Source organism: Durio zibethinus, chromosome 17, assembly GCF_047325235.1.
Source record: "Durio zibethinus cultivar Kanyao isolate XHJ-2024 chromosome 17, ASM4732523v1, whole genome shotgun sequence".
NCBI classification, from domain to species: domain Eukaryota; kingdom Viridiplantae; phylum Streptophyta; class Magnoliopsida; order Malvales; family Malvaceae; genus Durio; species Durio zibethinus.
The window spans coordinates 6,985,348-7,006,356 of record NC_143178.1 but is presented as its reverse complement, the minus strand read 5'-3'; the positions used below and the strand labels follow the sequence as shown (position 1 = coordinate 7,006,356).

General features: G+C 29.7%; 3 protein-coding genes and 1 pseudogene across 3 annotated transcripts; 2 read left to right on the top strand and 2 right to left on the bottom strand.

Moving 5' to 3' along the window:
* The first annotated feature begins 11,630 nt into the window (after window positions 1-11,630).
* LOC111274257 (hydroxyproline O-galactosyltransferase HPGT1-like) lies at window positions 11,631-13,847 on the top strand. Its single transcript, XM_089746363.1, has 6 exons — window positions 11,631-11,939; window positions 12,111-12,154; window positions 12,272-12,465; window positions 12,845-12,908; window positions 13,013-13,085; window positions 13,216-13,847. Exons 1-6 carry the CDS (start codon window positions 11,841-11,843, stop codon window positions 13,375-13,377), a joined length of 636 nt encoding a protein of 211 aa, XP_089602489.1. The 5' UTR covers window positions 11,631-11,840; the 3' UTR covers window positions 13,378-13,847.
* A 745-nt stretch (window positions 13,848-14,592) lies between these two features.
* LOC149513995 (hydroxyproline O-galactosyltransferase HPGT1-like) lies at window positions 14,593-15,640 on the top strand. Its single transcript, XM_089746362.1, has 3 exons — window positions 14,593-14,654; window positions 14,740-14,847; window positions 15,188-15,640. Exons 1-3 carry the CDS (start codon window positions 14,608-14,610, stop codon window positions 15,213-15,215), a joined length of 183 nt encoding a protein of 60 aa, XP_089602488.1. The 5' UTR covers window positions 14,593-14,607; the 3' UTR covers window positions 15,216-15,640.
* Window positions 15,641-15,765: 125 nt separating this feature from the next.
* Window positions 15,766-17,676, bottom strand: LOC111287858 (uncharacterized). The gene is made up of 5 exons (XM_022878536.2): window positions 17,354-17,676; window positions 17,217-17,269; window positions 16,978-17,142; window positions 16,703-16,804; window positions 15,766-16,059 (listed from the first exon to the last, which is right to left on the bottom strand). Exons 1-5 carry the CDS (start codon window positions 17,553-17,555, stop codon window positions 15,925-15,927), a joined length of 657 nt encoding a protein of 218 aa, XP_022734271.1. The 5' UTR covers window positions 17,556-17,676; the 3' UTR covers window positions 15,766-15,924.
* Window positions 17,677-17,968: 292 nt separating this feature from the next.
* Window positions 17,969-20,924, bottom strand: LOC111274246 (uncharacterized; annotated as a pseudogene).
* Window positions 20,925-21,009: the final 85 nt, after the last annotated feature.

Genomic DNA, 21,009 nt, shown 5'->3' with positions numbered 1-21,009 from the left:
TAATTTATTTATTACTAATTTATTAATGATTTACTTTCAAAGTTATCAATGATTAACTAATTTATTATTAAATTATTACTGCAATTAAGTTATTAGTGATTTACTACTACTAAATCATCAGTAATTTAATATTAAATTATCAATAATTTGCTAATATGTTATTATGCATTTATTACTATATTATCATTTATTTACTACTTAGGTTTTTATTATTTACTATAAAATTATCATAGTTCGATTATTTACTATAAAATTATTACTTATATATATTAAATTATCCGTAATTCACTATTAATTTATCATTGGTTTATATTAAATTATCTATAATTTATTATTAAGTTATCATTTATTAACTATTAAGTTATTATTAATTTATAATTAAATTATATTGATTTACTTTTAAGTTTTTAATAATTAATTACTAAATTATTACTAATTTATAATTAAGTTATTTATTATTTACTATTAAGTTTATCAGTTAATTACTATTAAACTGAAGCTGATTTACTATTACTCTATTATTGATTTATTGCTAAATTATTAATTAACTATAAAGTTATCACTTATTTTTTACTAAATTATCATTAATTTTCTCATATGTTATCATGCATTTACAACTATAAAATATAGATTTTAAAAAGTCCATTAAAAATATCTTAGATAATTTCTTTTTATATAATAACATTATTACTTCCAAATTTAAATTTTTTTTACTAAATTTTTTTATTAAATAAATTTATAGTAGATTTATCGTAGCTCTCAAGATAAAAGTTCTCACTTCATTTCTACTAATAATTAAGGTTCAATTCTTGAAATTTTCATATATTAATAAAAGTCATCAATGATTGACAATTAATTTATTATTGATTTACTTTTATGTTATCAATGATTTGTCACTAAATTATCAATGATTTACTAATAAATTATCCATAATTTATTACTAATTTATGAATGATTTACCATTAAATTTTGAATGGCTTGCTATTAAGCTATAAATGATTTAATATTAAATTATTGATGATTCACTATTAAGTTATTGATGATATATTATAAAGTTATAGCTAATTTACTATTAATTTATCAATGACTTATTATAAAGTTATTATTGATTAACTAATTTAATATTAATTATTATTGATTTACAACTAAATTATTAGTAATTTGCTTCTACATTATTTTTTATTTAGTATTTTGTTATCAATTTACTACTAAATTATTAGTGATTTATTATTGTATTATTATATATTTATTACTATATTATCATTGATTTACTACATAATTTTTTATTATTTATTACAAAATTACATATATAGTTTATATTAATAAATAAATTCATTAAAGATAATTATAATTCAGTCATTGAAGCATATTTGTTTTTTATTTCTATTTTTGCCTTTTAGTTTTTTTGTTTTAATATATTTTACTACTAAATTGTCAATTATTGACTATTAAATTATCATTCATTTAATATTAAGTTATCACTAATTTGCTACTAAGTTATTATACTTTACTATTAAGTTATTATTAATTAATTATTAAGTTATTAGTAATTACTACTAAATTATATTGATTATGTTTAAGTTTTTAATGATTAATTAATAAGTTATCCATTATCTAATATTATATTGTCGTTGATTTACTTATATCCAAAAAAGAAAGTGACCACAATGTATGCTATATGACTTAATTTGTAAAGTAAAGAAAGAAAGTAAGAAAAATTTTAAGTGTAGATAACTTCAAAAGCAATGAATAAATGCTCTTAATTTGCTATTTGTAGTTTAACATGTAATTATAAGTTAAAGTCAAAACTTACTATGCTAATGCAAGTATCAAACTAAATTAAATAAATATATACAATATATATTAAGTCAATATTTCTAAGATATTCTTTAAATTTTTAGTTAATGGTAAAATTGTACATATTAAGATAAGTTTTATTGATGATTTGATTGAATGATTAGTATATGTATTTTAATACCTATTAACGAAGTACAATTGCACATAAAAGACTGAAAATTTTGAAATGTTCTACCAACAATAAATAATAAAATTTGCCTTATGTTTATACTTTTAAGTATATAATTTTGGGTAAAAATTTTGTTATATATATGATAAAAGTGATGAGAAAAATTTACTAAATAAAATTAATAAAAAATAAACAAATAACATTTTTAAAAAATATTAAGTTCACAACAATTAACTTCATATTATCTTTCAATTAATTCTATGTTATTTTCTTGAATGAATATAAATTATGATATCTTTTTTAAATAAAATGTTTGAGTTATTTTCCTTAACTCATATAGTAGTAACTTGATCAATAAATGAACGATTATAAATTTGTTGATTTAAATTAATATTTTTATAATATAAATTTCAATACCTTCAAAAGAAATTATATTTTTTAATCTCTGTAACACTTAAATATAAGGAATTTCTTCCAGAATTATCGTTGGTGTCTCTATAACTTTTGTACTTAAATTTTTATTATGTTGCATTTTTATTTTATTTTGAAGTTTATTAATGGTATCATAAAAGTATAGCTAAAAATAACATGATTAATCCACTCAAAATTGAAACAATTCAAAACTTAAATTGAATATACAAAATTTTTTTTACTCATTTTAAATTTAATTCAATTAAAAATTAATATAATATACAAAATTATAAAAATGAACTAACTTGACTCGATTTCAATTGATTTTAAAAAGTTAACAATTTAGTAGTTGCTTAAAACCCGAAATGATTGAGCATAACCAAAATTTGAATTAAAATAGTAACCCAATTAGAATCCAATATTTTTTATTCATCTTATACAATAATTTAAAAGTTTTTTATTTAAACTTTTTCCTTTCATCTTCGGTGTCTCATTTTTATTATCCTTGTAGTAGAATTAGTTAATTATTTTTTAAGAATATTTTTAATTAAAATTATGAAAAAAATTCAAAATTATTGAAATGCTAATACATAATTAAGTAAAAATTTATCAAATAAATTTTGCTAATGAATGCCTTTAGTTAAATAATAATTTATAATAATATTTGGCTAAAATATTTAAAAAGTTCTTGAACTATTCACTTTTTTAAATAAGCTCTTATATTTTTATTATACCAAAATAAGTTTTTATCATTTAATTTGTATTCAAATAAACCCTTATTTTAGATCAGAGATTAATTTTTTTGAAGGACTAATTTAGCTACAAATTAAAAATTAGGAGTTTATTTGGCTACAAATTAATACTTAATAGTTTATTTAAGTACAAATTAAAGGTTAAGAGTTAATTTTGGTACAATAAAATTATATCGGTTTATCTAAGTAAAGTGGTAAAATTCAAGTTTTTTTGTTGTTTTAGCCTAATATTTTTATATTAAATTTAATATCTATAATTAATTTGATGAATTTCAACGCTTTTGAACAAATATTACCTAATATAATAATCTTAAAAATTTTAATATAATAGTGAACATTATTCAACCGATACAATAAAGATAATAAAGTTGTATACAATATTTCTCCTAATAAAAGAGTTTCATATTAATCCTTAAAATTTTTGAAATCGTTATATTTGTATATTCTTTATTGAAATATTATATAGCACTAATTTTATATTTGTATATTCTTTATTGATATATAATCAGTCAATCTTTCACCTTATGTTTTGCTTGGCATAATCTTTTATCGGTGCTTCCATTGATTGAATGTAATTCTATGTTTCACTAATTGAAAGCTTAAATTTTTTATTTGAAAATTTTTATTAAATAAAAATATTAAAATACATCATTTTAAAAATTAAAATGAAATAAAATAAATTCCTAACCTTAGTACTTGTCATTTTTTGAAGAAAATTTTAATTTTCAAATTAACAAATTTGTTACATAATACCTATACAATTCATAATGATTCTGTTTTCAGTATTAATAACATAATTTTTTATGAAAGAATGTAACATTGGTGGTGGCAAAAAAGATGTAACATTGATATAAATACATTCAAAAGATGATTTCAATGATTTTTGTCACACCTTAAAAAAATACACCAAAAACAATTAATTTTACTTTATTTTATAATTCTCTACTTAGATAATTATATTAAAAAATCAATCACTTTTAATAGTTTTAGAGTTCGTACTTTTAAATATTAAAAAATAATTATATTTACTTATATTGAAATGGATAACAAATTCTGTTAATGTTATGAGTCAAGTTGCATTAATTTTATTAAAAAAATAAAATCAAATAATAAAATTAGGGTATTCATATCTTGTAATTTAAAAAGGAGCTATTTTCCTTAAAAAAAAAAAAAAAAAAAAACTAATCACTTCTTTAAAAAAATTGCCCATATATTTACTTCTCTCTCAACATTTTGTTTTCACATATTTTTTTTCTTTCACTCACAAAGTGGTTATTACATATTTCTAATTTGAGTACTTTCTCCAACTTATGCCATTTAAATCATGACATCAAACTCAATTAAGAGTTTTATAAATAGTATAAATTCTTTAAAAAATTATAAATGTTTGATTTTGTGAATAATTTTTTATACAAAAAAAATATTAAATTAGCATTGATGATAACTGTTATGCATTTGCTTTTCTAGATTTGGAAAGAACCTGGATGGATAAGCCTTTAACCAGTAATACTTATGAAATATTTTTAAAGCTTTGGAAGAGAATAGTGAGATATGAAACATCATTTGTCACGTAGCCAAAATTTGATTTACATTATATTCTCTCCGAAAGAGAAATGATCTTTTTGTCTATGTTGCCCACATTTTATAAAAAAAAAAATTAGCACTAATTAATTAGTAAATAACTCTAGTTACTTAAATTTTTAGTGTTGAAGCTCTTCATAGGATACTTTAAAATAGATCTAACAATTCATATATTTATATAATATATATTTTATATTAAATACTTGTAAAATATAAATATTATCATATCATAATTTATGTTAATATACTAAATATAAAATATTTTTTTAATTTGAATCAAATTCATATACGAGTTTATTAAAATTTGAAACTTTATCGTTTTTATATTTTTTTTCATATCATTTTTACATTATATCAAAAATTATAAGACCTACCTTAAAGCATACTCTAAGCATGTGCTATTTTACTAACAATAGCACTTTCCCTGTAAATTTGACAATTTACTATGATTTATCCTTTTGTTTGATTTAGATTGTCATAACGTTTAGATTCGAGGATCCATCGCTAGACATTGACTTGAAGGAGTCACCGCCAATCTTTTTTATCTAGGTGCGATTGGCCACCTAAGAAATCTATCATTTTAAGGAACACCTAAGCTTAAAGGTCTCTAAAAGAATAGGTTCGAGTCTACTAATCAGAATAGGGTTCGAGAGTTCAGTTACGTGTGAGGAATGTTATAGCATCCTCATAACGCCCATCGAAAGATAGTACCAGCTTAATTTTGTGTTATTCAATAAGCCTTAAAAATTTACCAAGTAATTAATTATTGAAAATTATTCTCAATTGACTCTAATACTTTTAGCAGAAAATTGAGAAAATTCCTTCACCTTAAGAGTATGCAAGAAACTACTGCTTCACTTGCAGAAGCTCTATCGTCGGATTATTTAACATTAAAGAAAATTCAAGAAAATAAAAAAAATGATTGCTTTTGTACAAAAAAAATTGATACTTTCAACTTTTTCCCAAAATATTTTTTAGAAACTTTTAATTTAGAGAAAAATTGATACTTTTAACTTTTCCTCAAAATTCACTTTTGAAAACTTATTTTTAAGGAAAATTAATACCTTCAACTTTTCCTCAAAAATTCACTTTTGAAAATTTATTTTTTTTTAAAAAAAAATACTTTCAATTTTTCTTTAAAAATACTTTTTAAAAAAATTTTTAAAAAAAAAAAATTGATACTTTCAACTTTTCCTTAAAATATCGTTCGAAAACATTTTTCTTTATTCATTTATTCCTTTTTACTCATTCAAAAAAAAAATTTGAAGCAGAATGATAAAAATGGACAAAAAATACCCAAAACAATCCGCGGCTTGGCTCCGGAAAGTCGCCACGGCTCAGCTTCACATAAGAAAATGGCTCGACTTGGAGCTCAATGGCGCGACGCTGGACTGGAAGAAAAAGTTCGAGCTAAGCGACTATGTCGGATCGTGCAATGTTTGATGCGTGGATCCTTAAACGGGTCAAAGGAACCCAGTTTCCTTGACCAAAATGGCACCATTTTATTAATCCTATAAAAGCCTTATTTTAAGCTTTTCTCTCCATTTTGCCTTTTTTTTCTATCTCTACACTGAACTTTCTCTCCTTCTCTCTCTAGGGACAGAAGCATCCAGGTTAGAAACTTCAAAGGTTTCCAGATTTTATTACTAGTGCGTCGCGCTCCACCACCGGTGTCGTCGTACTCCGTCATCGATCAGCGGCCAGTCAAGCCAACATTTCCTCTACTGCTGCTTTTCACCCTCATCGTTTAGAATATGGACGGGTTCTTTTTTTTGAAAATCACTTCCTAATGGCGCAGATCCGCAGTTCAAGCTTCGGGTTTTCCTTTTTTTGTTCCAGCCTCTTCTACCATCGGATCTTCTCCGACTTTCAGTATGTTGTTTCCTTCGTCCAACTCTTCATCCTCACCGTTCAGATCTCCAGAAGTCCTGCGAATCGTCACTTGTCATCGTTGTTGTCGTTGCTGGCTGCTGGCCGCTGGCCGTCAAGCTTGTTCGTCGCCTTTCGTCACCAGCCTGTCACCACCAGTTATTCTTTCAGCAACGTAGATTCTTCGTTCACACCGAAACTCCAAAGATTTCTACCAATTTTTTTTATTCAACTTCCTCTGTCGATTTTGATGTTCTTTGCTTATGGTCTTCCTTTGTTTCTGACCTTTTTTATTTGACAAGAGGCGGCCATTTTGCAAGAGATTAAGGACGATGGCAGGATCGACTTGAGTGGCAATTGGTGATTTGATTTGTTGGGTTTTAGTCTAGTATTTGTGGATGTCGAGGGAATTGTTTGCAGGTTTATGGCTTGATAGTGTTTGGATATGAATTTTCTGGGTTTTATGTTTGGTTGCTGGATTATTTGATGCTTCCTCTGCGCTGTTTGGTTTGCAAGGATTTTTCATCTCTTTTGGGGTTGATTCTAGGCTACTGGCTTTTTGGAGATTGATTCGGCTGACAGTAGACGAGTAGAAACTGATTGATGCTTGCTATGATTTCACTATGTTCGATTTTTCCTCAATTTTTTGCATCTGATTTTCTATTTAATCTTTGTGTATTCTTGGATTTGTTGGCTTAAAATGGGGCTCCATTAGGGTCTGAGTATGATGGCTGAAAATTGATGAAAAATTGGGTATTGTAATTTGTATCTAGTTGATTGATGATGGCAATGACAGAGGAGTTGAAATTTAGTGATACAGCTATGGTGTTGATGTCACTGGCAAAGACAGTCTGCTCAAGCTCTTTTTTTTTTGGTGATCCCCTGAATTTCTGTGTATTCATTGTTGATATATAGATCAATGCTGATAGAGTTTCAATTCAATTCTAATTAGCATCCAAATCAAAAGATTAGCACCAATCTTAATCTCATTTTTTCAGCTTTTTTTTTTTAAATTAATTAGATAATGAAGAAAGAAAAAGAAATTAAACAATAGATAGATCATAAAAAAAATAAAAATGATAAATACAAAAATAAAAAAATTTAAAATAAAAATAAATAAAAATTCTTATACTCGAGCTTAGATTAGTCTTAATTGACAAATGATCTCGGACAAAATGAGGTGTCTACACAGATTGCTCATGCTTCCAACCATATTATATAATCACAAAGCAATTTTTGTAATGAAAACCTTGGCTACAGAAACCACCAAAAAGTCATCAATAACATTTTTTCTTCAAGCTTTAGTTTTCAACAAAATAATAATTTGATTTGTCATAACGTATTCGGGGATTTAATTACTAGATGTAATAATTAAGAAGTTATCACTAATCTTTTATATTGATGTGCGATTGATCACCAAGTTAAAATTACCCATTTTAAAGAAATTATAAGTTCAATTAAGATTTTACCAAAAAAAAAAAAAAAAAAGATAAGTTTTGCTTTACATTATAAAGTTATGTTCGGAAGTACGGTTACGTGTAGGAAAAGATTAGAATTCTCATGATACCCATTCGAAAATAGTACCAAATAACTTTGTGTTGCACTAAAATGATCTTAATTAAATGGTCTTTTGTTTTGTTGTTTGTTTTAATTTTTCATTTAATTATTTAAAGATCAAAAAATTTCATAAATTTTTTATTATTATGGTAAAATTTTTCAAAAATTTTTCTAACTTCAAAAGTGTTCAAAAAATCCATTCATTTTCTTAAAGAGACTCCATCATTGGATTGATAAAATTTTTTTATAATTTTATGAAAAAATTTTTATTCTAAATTTTTCATCATTATGATAAAATTTAGAAATATCTTATTTTTTAAAAAATTTCTTTTAAGAACCACACATTCATATTCTTTAAAATTTCATGATATGAATTTTTTTTAAATGGTTTAAATCATAAATTATCTATTATTTTGGAATAATTTAGATTGATTTTTTAAAAAAAATTACTCGTTCGTAATTTTTTTAGAATCCTTTTATTAATTAACGATTGTTCTTATTTATTTTGATTTATTAAAATGTTATAACATTTATTGTTATTAAAATTTTTTACTTGGGAATAAGTGTAAGTCGACAAAGTAAAAAAATTTTCTTTAAAATTTTCAACATTTTGATAACATTTAGATAAATTTTCACACATAAAAACCTCTTACAAAAATCATTCTTTTGTGACTTCTTATAATTTCATGATTTAAATGATTTTGATTATTCCGAAGCTTTTTTTTTTTTACCTTTTTTGCTTTATTTTATTCTCTTTAGTTTTTCTCAATATATCATCATTCTATTAAAATTCAAAAATAATATTTTCTAGAAAATTACGCATTCATTAATTTCTAGATTTTTTATTGTTGGCTTTATCCTATTTCTTATTTAATTTTTATTATTTGTTTTATTTTTATTTTTGTTTCAAAATAAATATTTTTAGAATTTTCTTTTAAATTTCCCATCATTTTGGTAAAATTTAAAAGGTTTTTCTTTTATTAATTGCACATTCGCAACTATTTGAAAAATTATTATTTGAAATATTTTTTCTATTACTTTATTTATTTATTTAATTATTTTTAATTTTTCTTAAAATTTGTTTAAATTATGGTAAATCATCATTGTGTAAATAAATTTTAGTTTTAATTAAATTTTTTTATAAATATTCCATACTCAAACAAATTCAAATTTTAAAAATACATATATTTAATAGATATATAAAACATAAGTAAAATAAATAAATAATTACCCAAAATGGCCGGTCCAAATCAGTTATTGGTCTAACAATGGCAGTTCAGCCACTCTGAGACAGTTTTCTGGCTATTTTTTATGGTTCAACATGATTTTTGACGAATTAGCTTGTAGTTCGATCAAATCGAAATGGTTCACCTATGGTTTAGTTAGACCAGTCAAGAGCTAATTAATGAAATTGAAGCCAGGTCGAGTGTGCGAACCTTAAGTTGAATCAAAACAGTTCACTTATGGTTCAATTAGACCATGCACGAATCCTCTTGGGGCTTTAAACAATGTCGTTTTGTTTTTTTTTTTTTTTTGCTATATAAACCAACTTTTTTTTATTTCATTTTAACCTTTTAAAAAAAAAAAAAACCTTTCAAACCCAAAAAAAAAAATTTCTCTAACTTTCTTTTCCAAAACACCGATCACCAGCAATTCCACCACTGAGCATGCATCATTGTCGGTGATTGAAAATTTTATTAAAAAACACCAAACAACTCTCATTGGTATCCTTTACCCAATCTAGCCTATTCTTTACCAAAATGGCCACAAAAATCCCAAATCCTTCTCAAAAAGTTTTGGCAAAATTTTTTTTATTGTTTTGCTTTTTTCTTTTTGTTGAAACTTGTTCTTAGCATTAGTTCTAAAGGCTATGGTTTTTTTTTTTTTTATTGTTATGTGTTTGATTTTTTTATGTGTTTTTGCAAGCTTTTTTGTTTAAAGAAACTTTTTTTTTTTAGTTTTCTTCTTTCTTCAGGGTTCCCTTTTTTGTTTGTAGGAAATGCTTTATTTATAGAGCCTTCTGAGATTCAAATCTCAAATTTTTTTATATTCAAATCTCAAATTTTCAAAGTTTAGATTGTGGTATTGTTTTTCAAAACTATCAGAAGACTTTTGGGTGATCAGATTTTATGTCGCCAAGTTAGGCAGGTGTTAGGGGTAGTGGACTTGTAGTGGCCAGAATCCTAGACTGGAGATGGGTAGTAAATGTGATGCACCAAGATGTTTTGCCAAAAAGACCAAAAAAGAGAAGAAACCAAAAATAATAATAATATAAAAAACAAAATTATTGGGATTAAAACTTAATTAAGCCTAATGGATACAAATAGAATCGAGAATTGATTCGAAACAATATTTACTTTTTTTTTTACAAAATAAATATCTATAGCTACCCATCATTGTACATTACTGAGAATAAAAAATATAGCAAAGATATAGATAACAATTTTATCCAGACTCATTAACCCAACATTTTTTTTTAAGTGAATATAAAAACCCCTCTCATTAGAGACTAAAAAACTTTTAAAATCAGACTGAAATGCTTCTCTCATCAGAGACTCGACAACTTTTGAAGATTTAAAAAGCTCCTCTACGCAAAGGTTTGATAACTTTTGAAAATTTACAAAAATTTTTTTAAATAGAGACTCGACAACTTTTTAAATTTTAAAATATTTTACCTAAAAGACTTACAAATCTTGACAATGCATGTTTCTCTAAATAGAGACTCAACAATTTTAAAAAATTTAAAAGGTTACTCTAAGTAGAGGCTTCATAACTTTTGAAAATTTACAATATTATATCCGAAGGACTTATGAATCTTGATAATGAATGCTCCTTCAAGTAGAGATTCAACAACTTTAAAAAAATTTAAAAAGCTTGTCTAAGCAAAGGCTCCACAACTTTAAAGTTTTCATCTTTTCTAGAAACTAAAATCTCTTTTTTTAAAAAACAAAATTTTTTTTTTAAGGATTGAAGTCTCTTCTTTGATCATTATCTTTACATGAAGACCAAAATCCTATTTTTCATTAGGGAATGAAATTTTTTTGTCTTTGCTACAACGGTTCCTTAGCCAAGGATGATTAGATTAGGTACTTTCAAAATTTGTGGTGGGATTATGATTTACAATATCTATAAGGGCTTATATCTACTTAGTCAAAGTCTGAAATTGTTTCATGGTCAAGCCGATTTGTGGTGAGGCAATTCGATCTGAGTGTTCGTTATTATGCATTTCTATCCCAACTAAGATGGCCATTTATCCTTCTTCTAAAGTTCTCTTCTTATGTGACATTTTTTTGTACTCAGCTAGTGAGTGGAAAAGATTCTTTACCTAATGTGCTAAATGTTTATGTCGAGCTTCAATCCAAAAGCATTCTTGGAAAGGTAGAAAAGAATAACAGTTAAAGACAAAAATAAATAGTGTTCCTTATGTTTGTACTCCGACACACAAGTCAGAATGAGTGAGATCAGAAAGAAAATAGTAAAAAAAATTTTGAGTAGATTAAACTTGCCTTAGTAATATCGGGATATGTGTATTTGTAGATAAGAAAAAAGGGAATATTAAGAGACAATAACGACGTGACCAAACTGATGTAACATTGAATATATCATATCGATTTGATATATTAAGTCAGTGCAAATATCGGAATTACCTTTGATTGTCTAATAAAAGCTTCTAATAAGGAGAAATATCACGTCACTTTCTTGATATGATTTTTTTTGTGGGTTTTACTGTAGAAGTTAGATTATGGCAGGATGCAGAAAACAGGGTTTATCTGATAAAGGAGCTTGATAGGATCACAGGGCTGGTGAGAATTTTTTAGCATTTAGCGTGGTATTTAGTATTTTACTCTTTGACTATGGAATTTAGCTGTTTTTTGTGGGTATCATTTATCAGATTGGCTTTGTTACTTACTGTTCCATTTTGTTGTTTCTGAAAAAAGTGATTTAGTTAATGAATTAGTGACTTTTCATTTTAGAGCGCTATATCAGTTGATGATACTTTGAAAATCATAGCCTGCAGGTAAGGTGGTTTTGTTTATTTTGAGTATTAATTTTTGTTGGTCCTTGTCTTTTATCTGTTACGTTGAGAATTTCTATTGCAACATTGATATTTTATAGAGGATCCTTTTCTTATTAGGGAACAACACAAGAAATTATCTGCCCTTGAGATGGATCTTGCTGCAGCTAGACAAGAGTGCTTTACTTCCAAGCGTTCATCAGATATTGATGGGGCTGTTTCAAAGGGAAGGCCACTTGTAGTAATAGGAGTTCTAACAAGATTTGGACGTAAGAACAAAAGAGATGCTATACGTAAGGCATGGATGGGAAGTGGTATGAACACTTTGACTTTCTGTCATTCGCTCTTGTATTCTCTGTTTGGTGAGATTTTGTTTGCTTAAGTGGATTGGTGTGTAAATGGATTTATTTTCTTGTCAGAAGGACAAGAAGGTTAGCATATAGAAGAATCAACCTCTTTGAGTTTTAAAAGGAAGGGAGAGCAATGGAGATTATTTAGTTTTCTGCTTGAATGCTTGTTTAATCTGTACCACTTATAGCTATTGAGGGCACAAGTTAGACATATTCATCTTTGACTGACAATTTATGTATGTTTTTCTAATTAAGCATGCACTTATACTGAGAGACAGAGAGATTGATGTGAAAATGAATTTTTTTTTGTTGGGGTACCAAAACCTGCATGTTTGTTTTCCAGGTGCAACTTTGAAGAAAATGGAGAAAGAAAAGGGCACAGTTTCACGATTTGTCATTGGAAGAAGGTATAGTTTTCTCTTTCAATTTTTTATTTTCTTTTTCTCAGGATCCTTGCAAAATTATGAAGATGGTAAGCTAGAACTCAATCTTAAGTTGCATATTTTTGCAGTGTGAACCGTGGGGACAGTTTGGACAGGAGCATTGATGATGAAAATCGGCAAACGAATGACTTTGTCATTCTTGTAAGTCAATGGAACACTCGTTATCCTATTATTGCTTTGAGAAGTCACTTGAAAGCAATTTACTTGTCTTTTTTCAAAAAGTTGCTTATGGATGCGACTATACCGCCATTTCTATATACTTCATTAACAGGACCAAGTGGAAACACCAGGGGAGCTTCCAAAGAAGGCCAAAATGTTTTTTGCTCTTGCTGCAGACAGATGGGATGCTGAGTTTTATGCAAAAGTCAATGATGATGTTTATCTAAATATTGGTCAGGATCCCAATCGATGGATAACCTACAATCTTTCTTGAACCCCCTACATCAACTATGTGCATCAATAAGTTCAAAGAATCTCATACAGAATTCTCAATTTCTCAAAGTTATAGCACTTTGTTTATGTCATTTGTTTTACTTTGTTACTCGATTTAGAAAACAGCTTAGCTAAATCTTTGTGAAGTGAAATTCACAATGATGATTCTCTGAGATGACCCAATACAGTAGATGAAAACCATTTTCGAAGATCATAAGCTGATTTAAGTGGCGAACAACATAATATCAACTTACTAGAGATTTCGCTTTTAAATCTGTTGATTGTAGATGTTATTAAAATTTGAGAAGCTGTCTTCAGCCTCTTGGCCTAGTGGTTAAGGCTTAAAAAGACATGTAAGCTGGGAATTCGAACCTCACCAGCCCCATTCCCTATCTTGTGAACCCAAAAAATTTGAGAAAGCTGTTAAACAATGTAACTATGGGCTTACTGTACGAAAATCTGTCAATTTTATTACCTGCACTCTTTGTGGTATCCTAATTATGTTCTGTCATCTTCAAAGATGAGCAAGCTTTCCATTTCAAGATTTGTTTCATTATTGATAAAACATTTGCTCGGTGCAATGCCTTCACACTATCAAGTTGATGTTTTCCAGATGCCTTGCGAGCTACACTGACATCTCACTGGACAAATCTCGTGTTTATATTGGCTGTATGAAATCAGGGGAAGTTTTTTCTGAACCGTAAGTTTGGCTTAGATATTGGACTTTTTATTTTACAGATTAGGATATATGAGTTTGATATTTACTTGAATAGCCTTTGTTTCTTCTCATGCTTGCAACTCTGGATACCGGCAGGAGCCATAAATGGTATGAACCAGATTGGTGGAAGTTTGGTGATAAAAAATCATAAGTTTTGCTACCACTGATTTCATCTTCTAGGACAAATAGAAGAAAGCAACCATGACTAAACAAATTATGCTTGTTACTGATGTACTCTTTATAAAATCTCATAGACTAATATCTGTTAATATTGTTTAGTTGTCCACACTATCAAGATCGGTGTTGTCAGTTCATCTTGTAAAGCACTTTTGCTTTTCTTAATTTAAGTACTGAAAACTTCAGTTATTGAAATGCGTTTCAAATCAACAGCTATCTTTTTTATGGACAGAAAAACTTGGAATATGTTTCTTATACTGGTTGTTTACTTATATTGGTATTTGTTTTTCCTTTTATGGATTTTTTATCTTTTTTTGGTGCTCAACAACAGGTGAAATGTTCGTCATATCAGGAGCTTTGGCTAAATTTATTTCAATAAATAGGTCAGGTCCTTTATTCTTTGGTGCTACAATTTCATAAGTTGTGCCATTATAAAGCAAGAAGTTTATCCTAATTTGTTGAATGCAGATCTCTTTTGTGCACCTATGCCCATGATGATGTCAGTGCTGGATCCTGGTTTATAGGGATTGACATCAAACGTGTAGATGAAGGGAAGTTTTGCTGCTCATCTTGGTCAAAAGCTCTCTCTCTCTCTCTCTCTCTCTCTCTCTCTCTCTCTCTCTCTTTGTTAAATCATGCATTTGCCAGTATGCATAATAATGTATTAATGTGAAATTAATATCCAAACTTTACTGCAATTCTGCGAAGAACAATTATAAAAATTAGGAAGTATTATCTTTTAACATTTCAGCTACAGTGTCCTGTCTATTTTATTGGTCCTTACTCCTTGCTGATAGTCATGAAACAGTTCAGATATAGACATCCCAAAATGAGAATGTTCTTCCAGAGAGATTTGATTTGGCGCTTTCTTGGTGGTAACTAACATGTACTTTTTGTAATTTTCTTTTGCTGTGGTTTCAGGAGCTATTTGTTCTGGTATTTGAATTTATTTACCGATCCTGGAAAGCAAATACAAAAGCTGATTCTATTTGATAGGATGTATTTTATTTTCAAGTAGTCACAGTCTGCTCACACGAATGCTCACACGAATTTGATAGAGAAAGAATTGCTCCTCAAATTTTGATAAGAGGGCTTCTTGCTTTTATAATACAAGTTGTTTCGATCGACATCTGATGAACCGTGGAGACTAGAGTTTGAAATTGACACACCGAAGGGCTTACAGAGTTAATAATAGTATATTAAGAGGGTTACTAGATTCATTTTTCCATTTTTTAGTTCTTTACACTTGTAAAATATATAAGTTTATATTCTTATTCAAAAACCACTCTTAAAAGATGACATCCAACAAGTGGGAGATACAAATTTCAACATTTGTAACCCTTTCTTTTATATCCAGATTGCAGCCCCTTTTGTTTAAAAAAAATATATCTTTGGAGGACAAGGCAATAGGCAATAACTTATAAAAGCATCTGCTTCTCCGGAACAATGATATTGGGGAACAATACACCCATCACCAAAGAGGCAATAATGATGTGATAATAGTAATTTTTTCTTTTATTAGAGACAACAAAATATCATAGAATGACTATTAGTACAATCTGTTGCAAAGCAGAAAAAGCACACAATAAATAAGGGTATCAGATTATTACTCCAGTGTTCACTCAAATACAAACTATTTAGTTTATATCATCCTCATGATGAACTGTTAAGGAAATGTGCCAATGCCTTGTCTGTGTCATTGTCATGCATGAGTAAGGCTTCAGCAACATTGTTTGATGAGAATCCCATTTCTCGCAGTAGGTTATAACCATTGACAAATTCCCGAACCTAACAAAGGAAAGAAACAAAATAAATAAATAAATAGCAGAAGACATTCGTAATTAACATTATGAAAATTCCAGCTGCAGATCTGGAAGAATCGATGAAACTACTCAAGCTAAACTTCAAGCACTTGGACAATTTTCCCCCCATTATAAGATTACTGGTTTCTGTGTATTTTCCCCACATTACAAGACTACTGGTTTCTGTGCATCCGCAACATAAAATATACGAAACTAAGTCATCGGTCATCAAAACCAGTAACTTCTCCTAGAACAATAGGGAGCCAAAAAAAGGAAACAAAATAACCGAAAAGAATTCTAGCATGCCACTAAACCAGAATTACTCTCAGCTAATCAAGAAAATGCAGGTAGACAGGATTCTAATCCATGATAAATTTGTGTCCCAATGTTGAGCATAAAGCACATCTCGGCTCTATAACTAGCTACACTAGAAGACCAGTTGGGAAAAAATCACATCAAACATGCATTAGAAATTATAAAATCGAGTAAGGAATACTTCAAAGTAGACAAAACCAAGTTCTATGTTAGGAATATAGTCCATACACTAGGTTCGGATAACAAGTAAACTCATCAGTTGTTCCTACTACTTTGACGCAGTAACAAATGTTATTACACAAAAATCAAAATACCTTGATTGAATTGTCTCCATAATTTGCAACTGCAACGCTAACAGCTTCTCGGCTGAGTCCGGAGGCAATGTATTTGCTCACCACAGGATCTGAATTTGCAACCTGCGCTTTCAAATTATTGTTTTTAGTTTTACGAGAAACCCTAAAAAGCTCAACAAATATGGACTAATTTCATTAAAACAGAATTCTACTGACAGTCATCACAGATAAAAAAACCAGCGAACAGACAAGTTACAAGGTTAATGAAAGATATAAAAGGAAGTCGAATAGCGTACAGGTGAAGAAGTTGATTGGGTCGGTTTCGAAGGAAGGTTTTCCAAGCCAAGCCTGCTCCAATTCATGCTTTCCTTGTCTGCTTCAGCCAAGACTTTCCTCTCAAACTCGAAATCAAACTGGAAATTGCTTCGAGGAATATCCCCAACTTGGGGCGACAACTGAGGCTGCAAAAAGAGAAATTAATGAATAGGATAACTTTATTCCTATAGCTAAAACCCAAAGGACTGAAAAGGCTTACCGGAGGAGCAATACGATATTCTGGTTTCAAAGCAACCCTAACGCCCAATCCGGCTGCCATAAATAAAATTAAAATAAATAAATTTTAAAAACGAAGAATGGTACAGAGACAATTTTTTTTAAGGGCAGAAAGTTTACAGGAAGAGGACGGAGAAGAAGTCTGCTGGAAAGAGGAGGTGCGGGATGCGGGAGGGACTACGCTGTGAACGGGTTGACCGATCTTTGGATATAATGAAGGTCCGTACATCGGATGGGAAGATGATGCTGATGATGAAGTGGGTTGTTGCCGGTACATCGGGATTTGCGCCTGACCTGTTCTGTTCCTGAAATCGTGATCCATTGTGAAAGTGGTCAAAGAGGATGATGGAATTTTGCAAGAGAGGGGAGGGGAATATATGAAAAATAGGCAAGTTGTGAGAAGAAAAATACAAGGAATTGTTAAACAAAAAACAAAAAAAGTCTTGTCTGCGGAGCCTTTTAGCTTTTTTTTTGAAGCGAGACCTGACTGGCGAGTACGCGGTTGCGGAAAAATTATTTTTAAAAAAATTGTAATATTAGTAACACTGCTTGTGGCAGGTATATACACAGCGCCATCGATACATACATTTTTTAAAAAATTTAAACCGAAGAGCAAGATCTACTATGAATACACAATAAAATAAAAGTTATTCTGGCACGACAACAGGAGGCAGTACAGAGACTAGCAACAACAAAGTCACAAGCCAAATTAAATATATGGTCATACCCAAATATGGCAGCATTGAACTGTCCCTTGCTCAAATCACCCCCTTATTGAAATATTCTCCAATGCCTTTCAAAAGGTGAAAGTGCTGCAAACTTGACCAACGATTCTAATTGCAAGCCGTTGCAACACAGGTGCTGAGTCGCCGAATTGCTCCCACCAAAGCCCTACAAGAGATAAATGCAGACACCATAAAATGCTGGTGTCTGATATGCAAATATTCCTTGAAGAATGACAGCTACGATTTCATTGGATAGAACGATGTATTTAAACAAGTGAACTACTTCAATTTTCAAGGAAAGGAGGGAAATTTAGGGGGCAAAGAAGAAGTAAAAGGCTGGGCTGTTCACACACACATGCAGACCAAAAAAACCCAAGCGGTTGCCTTACGGAAAACAGTAAACATACAAGGAGAAACTGTATCTTCTGCCACCATCGCTAGATTACAAGCGAACATCCCCTTTGCCCTAGTCTAAGTAAAACTTTAATTGGTGATGTCACGTCTTAACTCTGGTGTGGGAAGTAGTTTCTCCAGAGCCTTGGAGAAGTCTTCTTTATAGATCCAAGAAATTTTATTTCTGGATTATATTGGATACTTGGATTTTAAAATGCCCTTGAATGTAGAGGTGAATGATGTTGGTCCCGCCACTTTCTATCAACTATTAGAAAAGATGTCTTACACTTACTCTCTTCCATTATATAGTATGTCCTTATTGATTCCTTGGCTCTAGTTACTAGTTCATATATAGAACCAAGTGCAGGTTTCCCTCATATACTTCCCTCAACTCTTTCAGAAAAGGCTCTGATATGACCTCGCATTCTTCTACTGCCCTCCAAATGTCATTATCTTAAGCAGTTGCGATGCAAGATATGCTCTGTTTTTATTTGTGTTAGGAGCATTTTATAGTCCAAAGGCATAATGAATTTTTTTCTCTTCTGTATGACTTAGCAACACACAATGCTGACATGATATGTCGACCTAATTTGGCGAAGTCTACATAGGCTCAGCCAGGTCGCCGGGTCACTCGCTTACATGGATGCACATGAATTTGTCAATGTCTCATTGCCTAAGTAGATCTCCATCTGCCAGATCAGATTGAGCCAGCCTCGTCAGCCCAATGCTCGATGATGGACTCCAGGTCAATTTGGCTCGAAGCCCCTTGTGACACAGCTACAAATATTCTCTCTCTAGGTATTATTCATCGAATTCTCTATTTTCTATGGTTTCCTTCCATATTTTTTTTCGAACACTGATTTGAGCGTCAAAGAGTAAATACCAGAGAAAACTTTGACCTTTGTTACTAGCCTACCTCCGATCCCCAATTTGTTGTCTTTTCAGGTTTTGCCCTCATCGGACAGCTCGACACCTACCATTTGCATGCAAGGAGTTAGTTGAAGACTCGGGACTATTGAACATATGCTTCAATCTTGACCTCTGTTCCAACATCGATTGCAATGATAGAAAGCTGTTCTTATGAGTTCCTGTCCCCCAGTGAACTTCTTCATTAAATCAAGCGTTGATGCATTGTAGTATAGAAACTTAGACAATGTTTGTGCTTGTAAGATACATCTGTTCATCCATCTACCTTAGAAAATTCTTCCCAGATTAGATTCCAACATTGAGAAGCACAAGGAGACACAAGAATGGTTCCATAATTCTGCAAGATAAGGTTTGAAAAACTAGTACAGTTGAAACTACTATCCATGTTAATTTGCACAGCATTATCTGGGCCAAACGGTTCAATAACAGAATCAAATAAATCGGCAAGGCACTTAGTGTTCTTAAAATACAATGAGGCATCTACAGACTTGCAGAAAAAAGTCTTCGAGAGTGATGAAACTGAGAACTGAGAAGTTGATCAAAGCTCTAGCTTTATGTCAGTCCATGTGTCTGCAATGATGGTACAGCCAGTAGTAGCCCATTCTTTCTCAGTACCTTTTGATTGCAAACTCACTTCAGACTTGATCCTCTCCAACCACAGTCTTCAAGGTTTCCGCAGATGAACCTATAAATGCAGGACCACACTTTCCCAACTACATCAATCATTGCTTGATAGGGCAAAGAACGTGCCATACCAAAGTCCAACTTACTCTAAAAAAAAAGAACAAAGCAATGCTTCTATCCTGGCTCCACACTTTCTCGGTTGCTCAATGATGAAGGGGCAACAAATGAGACGGTGGAGAAAACTTTTGCCACAGAAGACGAATGCCTCTAGAGGAATAATTTTACTAGTAGATATAGTTCTAGGAGACCTAGCTTCAGCTATCTTCTGCTTTGTTTCTTTAATCTCCCCTTTCGAGGATATAATAGCAGTAACCTAATCAGTAACATCATCTCTAACACTACTACACGGTTTTACACCTTTAGTTAGAAGGCGAGATAGATGATGATACTTTAACCTACTAATCCCACCATTTAAAACTCTTAAGGCAAAATGTTCATCTAACTTTATTTCCTTCTAATTTCTCAGCATATTCCCAACACACATCTTTTTCCCTAGCCACTGCCCGAAAATTCAGTGAACATAATTATCATTTTCTCAGATGACAATGCAATCAAACTATAATTATTGACAATTGAAGCAAATTATTTCATTCAAACAAGAAAATGAAAATGTAATAATCCGAAATTTTGAACTTACTAATAATGTTGGGAAACGACTTTTAAGTTCTCCAAATTGACCTGCAAGAGGAAGCAAATTAATAACAAAAATCATGTTAGAAGCTCACCAAACATTAGATAGTCAAATTTTCAAATAAAGCAAATTTGAATTGTTCATACTCTTCAACATTTTAGTTTAATTCAGAGCTCAAAGTTCAGATTCTCGACAGTTTTTTCTTTCCTTGAAGAATCATTCTGCTATCATGAGCTCCGTAGAGTGAAATTTCCAATTTTATCTCTTACAAAATCTTTTTTCACCGAAACCTAAAAAAACTTCGCTGAAAAAGTTTACGCTTTACGTCCATTTTCTCAGTAACCAAACACAGCATTTAGTTCAGAAATTCTGGAACTAAAACCAGAATCCAGCACCAACAATTAAAAGTTTTTTAA

Bases quoted from the DNA above. Each gene is read 5' to 3' on its own strand.
- LOC111274257 (XM_089746363.1), top strand. From the start codon at position 11,841: ATGATTTTTTTTGTGGGTTTTACTGTAGAAGTTAGATTATGGCAGGAT. The intron at 11,940-12,110 runs GTGAGAATTTTT...TTTTCATTTTAG, and splicing joins TTGATAGGATCACAGGGCTG to AGCGCTATATCAGTTGATGA. The intron at 12,155-12,271 runs GTAAGGTGGTTT...TTTTCTTATTAG, and splicing joins TTGAAAATCATAGCCTGCAG to GGAACAACACAAGAAATTAT.
- LOC149513995 (XM_089746362.1), top strand. From the start codon at position 14,608: ATGTTCGTCATATCAGGAGCTTTGGCTAAATTTATTTCAATAAATAG. The intron at 14,655-14,739 runs GTCAGGTCCTTT...TGTTGAATGCAG, and splicing joins AAATTTATTTCAATAAATAG to ATCTCTTTTGTGCACCTATG. The intron at 14,848-15,187 runs AAAAGCTCTCTC...TTTTGCTGTGGT, and splicing joins TTTTGCTGCTCATCTTGGTC to TTCAGGAGCTATTTGTTCTG.
- LOC111287858 (XM_022878536.2), bottom strand. From the start codon at position 17,555: ATGGATCACGATTTCAGGAACAGAACAGGTCAGGCGCAAATCCCGATG. The intron at 16,805-16,977 runs GTACGCTATTCG...TTGAAAGCGCAG, and splicing joins CCCAATCAACTTCTTCACCT to GTTGCAAATTCAGATCCTGT. The intron at 16,060-16,702 runs GTATTTTGATTT...TTCCTTTGTTAG, and splicing joins ATGGAGACAATTCAATCAAG to GTTCGGGAATTTGTCAATGG.